Source organism: Physeter macrocephalus, chromosome 6 (genome assembly GCF_002837175.3).
Source record: "Physeter macrocephalus isolate SW-GA chromosome 6, ASM283717v5, whole genome shotgun sequence".
NCBI lineage: Eukaryota > Metazoa > Chordata > Mammalia > Artiodactyla > Physeteridae > Physeter > Physeter macrocephalus.
In genome coordinates this window covers 75,136,986-75,145,130 of record NC_041219.1, presented here as the reverse complement: position 1 = coordinate 75,145,130, position 8,145 = coordinate 75,136,986, and the positions used below count along the sequence as shown (strand labels likewise).

Genomic DNA, 8,145 nt, shown 5'->3' with positions numbered 1-8,145 from the left:
ACTTGTTGGAGACCCCCCTTTCTTAAAGACCTTCTCATCTCACATTGGCTTGGGCCTTCCAGGAAAACTGCCTCACCAGTGGGCTTTCTGGTCCTCTTTGGGGAAAGCTGAACATTGCCCAGAAAGTAGGGAAGGGCCAGGAGGGTATGAGACCCACTTTGCCAATAAAAGAATCCCATCAGCTTGATGGTATCTAGGCGCTTCTCCCTGAAGCAGCCCCTCCACAGGTTGGCAGCCAGTCCTGTTCCTAGAGAAGACAGCCCCAGTTTGAGTCCAATCCTCATCTAACTATAAAGAGATTTAATAATGAAACACACCCTTTCCTGCCCCTATGTGGGATTTAAAGGCATTACTTCCTTTTTTTTTTTGCTACCTCGAGGTCAGCTCTCAACTCCCAATCCAGGCAATGGTTCAAAGTGATTTGAACCATGTTCTAATGTAATCAAACGATAACTTTACATGAGCTAATTATGCAAACTTCTTTATGCAAACAAAGAAAGAGAAGAGAAGGGATGAGTTTTGTTGTTTGGTCTCATAGAATTTTAGAGATATAGCTTGGACCTACAGATTGGCAAATGTTAAATTTGGATGTTTATTTGTAATAAGATAAGGGAATTTCTGAGCCCAGGTGCACTGTTTAAAGAGCTGTAGGTGTTTTCTTTCATTTGTATGCTTGCTTGCTTGTTTTTTGAGACAAGGAGGGGAAAAGGGAGAAAGATGAGGAAGCTAAAACTAAATGCTAGGGTTTTTTTGGTTTTTTTTCCTAAATTGCAAGAGGAGATATCCCTGGAGATAGACATCAACTGGTTATATAAACATGAATGTAAGAGTAAAAGTGCACTTAGAAATTTAGAACATCTCTTTTTAAAATTGGGATATAATTCTGTCATTGGGGATGGGAAAGATGGAGGCTTGCTCATGGGTTAGGCATTCGTGTAGGAGTAGATCTCACAATGCTAATCTGTCTTCACATGGCAAGACTTCAGGTTAAAGGCAGGTCTTCAAATCCTCCTTTGCTAAGGTGCATTTATGTGATAGCAAGGCCTAAGCAAACATTCAGGCTCTGTTGGCACTTTTTCTATTCCTAAGCCTCAAAAAAAAAAAAAAAATGAAAAGAAAAGAAGGAAGCCTCCTAGTGTGGAGTCATCTCATTTGCAGTCATGTGTCCTCAGCATTATCATAGAGGTTACTCAATTATATTGAGAACTAGATTATGATGTCAGAAAATATCTTTCTCAGAAAAGTATATATTGAGGGTATATTTGAGGAGAATTTCTACTGAAAGTAATAAACAGGGTGGCTTTAGAAGAGGGACCTGCTTTCTAATAATTGCCTTGGGTGGGAACAGAAGGCTCCTTACAGGAAATTTTTAATTCATTTAAGACTTAATTTTACTTTTTTGAAAAAAAAAAATTATTTCTGGAAGAGACTGCTGAGAAGATCTCCCTCCTTTGGCCAGAAGAGCAGACAAGACTGTAAATCAAGGAAAAGGTGAAGTAATAAATTATGAGGAAAGCGTCAGTATTCCAAGTATATAAAGACTATTTATTTTTCCTGTGTCTATATTTTCTCTTTTTGTGGAGGAGAGGAAATTCTAAAAATATTTGATAGACGTTTTGCCATTAACATCAGAAAAGTGTGTGGGGGGAAAGAAAGGAGGGAGGGAGAGGGGGTCAATTTTGTTTAATTAGTAGAAAAAGCAACATAAATCAAAGCAGTCTATTGAGGCCAGTCTTTACATTAATGTTCTGAGAATATAATGAATTTATTTACAGTGTAAGTGATTTAATATTTTCAATCTGCTTTTTGTTTTAACCTTTTATTGGGGGAGGATTGACTTTCTAAAGCCTGGGTAGTTTGAAACTTGGCTAAGTACCTTTGGGTTTTTCATTGTGGAAGCAAATATTATCATTTTAATGTTAAACAACTTGCAAGTCTTAAATGGTTCATTTGTGATTTACTTTTCTACAGATTTCCCCCTTCAGCTCTAACGATTACATTAAGGCTCCTGCGTCTTTTTGGAAAGAATTTATTATAAATCAGAAAGTGTTAGAGGTTCAAAGGTTGACATTTCTGAGTGCTGATACTTTGTCTTTTCATGCCATGCAAACAGGTCTAACATTTAGAGATTCTTAAACGTTCAAGGGAAGTTGTGGAAATTCCCAGATTTTAAGTTGGAGGAAGCCAAGTTTTGTTTTTTGCTTACTTTTTATTTTTAAGTGTGAAGTTTAAAGCAAGCAAATGAGGGAGTTAGCAGCTTCTGAGAAGGGGTGACACCCACCCAAACTAAGCAGCAAACTGTAGCTAAAGCTAGTTAGCTAAACAGCTAACAATGGGAAAAGGGAGCCGAGATGAGCGAGGGTCGGTGAGAGGGCGCTATTTCACCCAACCTTGGTAAAATCTGTGGAACATCAGCCAGAAACCAGGCTTGCTAAAGGTCAGGCTCCCTTAATTATCTCAAATCTCTAAATCACACTAGCCTTCCACAGAGTATTGAAACCTACCAGTGGGGTTGTCTGTCTAGAAGACAAACATCTCTTGAATGGTTCCCAACCACCCGGGTTCATTTCCGAAAGATAGAGGAGTCCGTGGGGAGGGCGTTCACATCCGCTGCAAGCCCTCCCTAGACGGTACTGCCCAGTAATTCAGAGCAGTCTTTCTTCCCCGCCCAACAGTTTTGGGAAAAACCCCCTGCTTTCCCTTCGCTTCTCGGAGGCAGAGCAGCTTAGAGCGATAGTTCCAATGCTTTTGCAGGCTGAAGCGACAAGGATAGAGTCATCCTAGAATATGTAACAGGGGACGCGGGGCCGGTGGCGGGGGGGCGAGGAACAGAGTAGGTTATCGGGGGAAAGAGTGAGTTAGACTCCTGTCTGTGGGTGGAAGGGCCGTGTGCGCTCCCCAGGAGTTTTCGGTCCCCCTCTACAATTCAAAAGGGGGTCTCCATCCTGTGCGCGGGCTTTCTTGGACAGGCTCCAGATGTCCTCAGCTGTTCTGAGACAGCAAGAAATGCCGTCTCGATCTGAAGTCTGAAACCGTTTTTACTCTTCTATGCGAAGGATTCCCCCCTGCCTAGTCAACACTCCCCGCTCAGCTTGTCCCAGGAAAGGGCCAGGGAGGAGGGTTCCCATCACGCTCCCGGAGCTCCCAAAGCGGCCTTAAGGCTCCTAAAAGGCACTAGCCAAAGGCCCGCGACCTCGCCGCCGGGGATGCCGGGCGCCCGGGCTCTCCGCGCCGGCTCCTCGGCCTCCTTGCCGACCGCCCCCGGCGGCCTGGGCGCCCTCGGGGCTCGAGTCCCGCGGGGCTCGGCTGCAGCTGCGCGACGGGGGTCGTGGATGCTCCGGGAGGTCCGCACGCCCTCGGGACCTCGGCTCGCAGATCCGCGGAGCGGTCCGGGGCCGGAGGGACCCGGCGGGAACGTGCGGATCCGCCCACGCCACCGGCCCGGGGCTGGAGCGGCGGGGCCAGCGCTCCGGGGTGGGGCTCGGGGGAGCTCCGGGCAGCGCCGGGGGCCGCGGGGAGGGAGGGGGGCTCCCCGTGGCCGGCGGGACGTTCCCGGCTCGGGGCTCCCCTCCGGTCGCTCCGGCCGCCCGTCGCCTCCCCCGCCCCCCGCGCGCCCGCGCCCTCGCTCGCCCCGCGCGCGTTCCTAGGGCGCCACCTCTTTGCGACTCGCTCACTTCTCCGGCAGGTTTGCCTGCGAGCGTGTGAACATTCCTCTGCTCGGCTTTCAACTCTCCTCCAACCTGCGCCGCCCGGCCAGCATGCCTCCCCGGTCGTGAAGCGGGGCCGCTGCTGCCCGGCCGCTCGCTCAGGCCGCCGCCGCCCCTCCGCGCCGCTGTTAACCCGCCCTCGCCGCCACCTGGCCCTCCTGATCGACGACACACGCACTTGAAACTGGTTCCCAGGGTGTGTGGAATCAACTTTCCGGAAGCAACCAGCCCACCAGAGGAGGTAGACAGACAGCTAGGTATATATATGTGGGTCTCGCTGCAAGTGGCTCTGGAACAAGACGGCCTAGTTCGCAAAGAAGCAGACTTCGGAAGGGGAAACTTTCTTTTTTTTTTTAAGAAGGGGTTAGCCCTGCTCCCCGAACCCAAGATACTGCCGGCCAGATTAATTAGACATTGCTATGGGAGACGTGTAAACAGGCTGCTCATCATAGATACATATATAAACCCATTTCATTTTGGTTACTGTTTCGGAGGAGGCGCCTCTGATTTTTCTCTTTTTTTTTCTTCCTCTTTTTGGTCCCTTTTTGCCTGTGTGGTTTGGAAAAAGCACAGTAGTTTGTTCCTAAATAAGTAAGTGCCGAGAGGCTCCAGAGAAAGTTTTTCTCTTCCTCTTTGCAACTTGGGGGATGCCCTTGAAGAGGCTATTTGAGAGCAGACTGAAGGGGCGCAGCGGGGTAGTGCGGGGAGATGGAGATGCCGGACTGACACTTCGGGCCCCTTTCCTCTCCGTTGCAGGTCCCCAGAGAGAGAGGATACGATGCTGTGGAGGCTGGTTCAGCAGTGGAGCGTCGCGGTGTTCCTGCTGAGCTACTCGGTGCCCTCCTGCGGGCGCTCGGTGGAGGAGCTCGGCCGCCGACTGTAAGTGCCCGGTCCTCCCCAGGGCGCCGGGTGAGGGCTGGGGAGTCCAGGGGGAGAGGCCACCAGGCTGGGGCACTGCCCAGGACTCGCCGCGGTCACTGATGCTTCTCGCCCGGCTTAGAGAGCGGAGAGATCCGCTACCTGCCCGGGGCTGAGCCCGGCTCCTCAAACCCGGCGGGAGAACTGGTTGAACCTCAAGGGGACACAGGCAGGAGACAAATTTTGTGTGTTTCCTTGAGAGGGAGCGTTTTACAGAATCTCCTCTAGGCAAAATCTCCTTTAGTGAAAAAAAAGGGTTACTTTCAGGACCTGGGAAGATATTGAAACTGTGAAGATTGCAAGAGACTTAGATAACTCGGAGGAAGCTGAGGGATCCAGGCGACGTATATCTGTGTGCACTTGGATACGTACATACTGCATGTGGGTGGCAGGTTTTGCGTGAAAAGCAAAACCTTTACATCTAATTTTATTATGAATGACATAATTTTAAGCATATAAAATGGGCCACATTACATAATGTAGGCATATTATATAATGAAGTAGTAACAACTTTGCAATGGCACAACTCCAACATTGGTATTGATACCGTTCAGGAACGCTAGAGTGCTTGATTCCAAAATGAATATTAGGTGTGGAAACTTTTTTTCCCCCTTGGAATTATTGCTAACAGCTCTTTAATCTGGAGTCAAATATTTGCACTGTAGACTGAAAACTTGTGTCTTGGCATTTTCATTTGGTGATTCTTTAAGGATAATTTTGACTTTAAAATAATCATACCTCAAAGCACACCAGAGAAATAACACCATGTTGTGTGACTGAAAAGTTGGAAGAGTGGGCGAGTACACTAGCTTAATAATCCTTTGGACCTAGCAGTTCATTAATGTGTGTAAGACCATCTTTGGGTGATCTTTAAGCTGCACTCTCGGTGTTCAGGATGGGAAAACCATAAAGTTTGAGAACTGAGACAAGTTTGCCGCTGGTGAAGGAATTACGGAGAACTTTTACACTAACAATAAAAATAGCAGTATCTAATACTTACAATCAAGTTCCTGGTGCTTCCTTGTAAATTCCCAAGGGTGTACAAAAAGGCAACTTTTTATATGTGCCCTTGGTCTATTATTATTAAAGTAGAAAATCCTTAAATGAAATTACTTTAGACATGTCTGAACCTTGGCACCAAAATGAAAATCTATTATGAATCTCCTAAGGCAAATTGTGTAGAACATTGTGCTGAAGATAAAGCTGCATTGTATTCTTCAAATCAACATTTTGCTGATGTATTTCTGGAAATTGTATTGACTTTTTGCTCATTTTGAAACTTGTATTTAATTCAGTTATGTAAAATCCATATATAAATATAGATGAAGACTAAATTTTTAAAAGCACACTTAAATGCTGTATTTATTTGGTCAAAAAATAATGTCTTGGAACAGAGCCAATTTTTTTCTTTAAAGTTGCTTAAGAAATACCTGCTTTCTCTTTTGAGAAACAGTAAATGGACCATGATTGAAGCTACAGTTATGGCATAAAAATAGTGTTAAGTTAGTCCTAAAGGCTATTTTTAACTCTTTCCTTGTTGCACCTTGCAAAAGACACATCAGAAACCATTTAGCAGCCAGAGACTCTGTTATAGTTTTGTTTGTGGGTGAAATACAATATTGCAGTTAAACACTCACACTCAGCAGATGGTTATAAAACTACCACAAAACATTCTTATAGTTAATGGCTAATAGATCATCACATTACAGCCATGGTTTTTCATGGAGGCTGAAATCAGCAGCAGATTAACAGGTTTCATCAAATTATTGCAGCCAAATGGAGTTTAAAGAAACAAGTCATTATTTTTGCATTATTACCAAGTAACAGTAAATTTTGTGTGCTAGACAAAACATTAGTCTACTATTATGACAAATCAACCTAGTTTCTTGCAAGAAATTTTAACATATAATCAAATCATATTACTCCCCGATTACTTTTCACACCAAGTATTAGGGAAACTGCTTTAGATGTTTTCTAGCTAAGGGCTAACTTTTAAGGGAGAGGAAACTACTACAACAATAACACTTCCCAGGCCATGGCAATGTAGGTTGTGAACCTTCTGGACCTGTGAGTCCAAAAGGACTTTACTTAATGAGTCTAGAGCATGAGTAAGTTGGAGACCTGCGGACATTCTTGCCCAGATTTACGTGGCTTTCAGCAGGTGGCGGTCTTTGTGTTTAACTTAGAAAGAAAACCCCAGCACATTCAGAAACCTAAAACATCATTGACTGATTTGCTTGGGAGCCAGACTGGGTCTATTCCACTTAGTGAAAAGCATAACTTTCGACTGAGTCATTTGGGCTGGAAGGGACTTCTGGTGAGTCATCTTAACTCTAACACCCTAACCCTGACTCTTCCATGTACCACAGAACTTTTCTTCTCAAACCCAGATGCCTTCCTTAGGAGCCTAGCATCAGCACAAGCATGCCATCTCTTCCTGTGCTGAAAACGGAATTCCCATCGCTCCAGCTATATCGCTATGCTCCATGAGAGCTCCTTAGAAATTTAATCTTCTTCCCTGAAAACTCCCTTGAGAGTGATTTTTTTTTTAAGGCAGAAGAGCTGTATTTTGACTGAATTCAGAGTTATCTGTGTTAAGCATTTCCTCCACATTTTTGCATTTTTTAATAATAATCAAAGGAGACCATGAACATAGCATACTTGTTTTTCCATGTTGGGTATGTAATAAATGTCATGTGAACCATTGTGCTATGCAATGTTTACAGACATATAAAGTAACAGACTGTTACCGAGGCCATATTTACAACTTAAGGACTTCAGAATTATCTGAAGTGAAAGCCTCCCTAATTGGAACGTGTTGCTCACCACCCGTGTACATCTAGTTTGTACATGCTAGTCACTTACCCTTGTCTCAGTTAATGTCTTATTTGGAAAATAAATAGAACACTCCATGGACCTATTTCTTGTTGACAATAAAGATACTATTATATTCCTGATCCTCTAATGTAGTTGCTCAATCAGAAATTCATTCTTCACAATATTTTAAATGCAGACATCTTTGAGCTAGTAAGTAAATTATGTAACAGCATTGCAGATTTAACATTTCAGAAAATCTGTGTTTTCTAATATATTAATAATTACCCCTAAAAGGCAGAAAGAATCTTTGTACCCCATGAAAGATGTACTATTTTAATCTGGACAAAGTTGTGCCACATTGTAGGCTTTTTATAAAACAGAGGATAGAATGATCACTCCATTTCCCATGAGAACCATCCTGGGAAAGAGCAGTGCCTGAGTTAGGAAGGCACCATGACTCACAGTTGACAGGCTAGCCAGGATGACAGGCATATATGCCAGTCAGAGGAGGCATGAGCAACGGTGGCTTGATTAGAACAGACCAACTGTTAAAAGTTTTGACCCCGACTTAAGCTACAATAGGCTGTATTATACATTTGGAGAACAATACAGATGGGTGGCTATCTGCCAGGAATTGAGAAAGTAATAAAAGCTCCAAATAGTATAATTGGTCATACCTAAGAACTTCTTTCTTTCTTTCTTT

The 8,145-nt window shown here is 44.5% G+C and overlaps 1 protein-coding gene across 1 annotated transcript in view; it reads left to right on the top strand.

The window, feature by feature from the left end:
• Nucleotides 1-3,634: 3,634 nt before the first annotated feature.
• The window catches only part of PTHLH (parathyroid hormone like hormone), a 13,414-nt gene continuing 8,903 nt past the window's right edge, over nt 3,635-8,145 (top strand). Inside the window, exons 1-2 of the mRNA XM_028490327.2 lie at nt 3,635-3,964; nt 4,464-4,586. Coding sequence (XP_028346128.1) covers nt 4,486-4,586 — 101 coding nt within the window. The 5' untranslated portion in view covers nt 3,635-3,964; nt 4,464-4,485. The remainder of the gene's footprint in view (nt 3,965-4,463; nt 4,587-8,145) is intronic.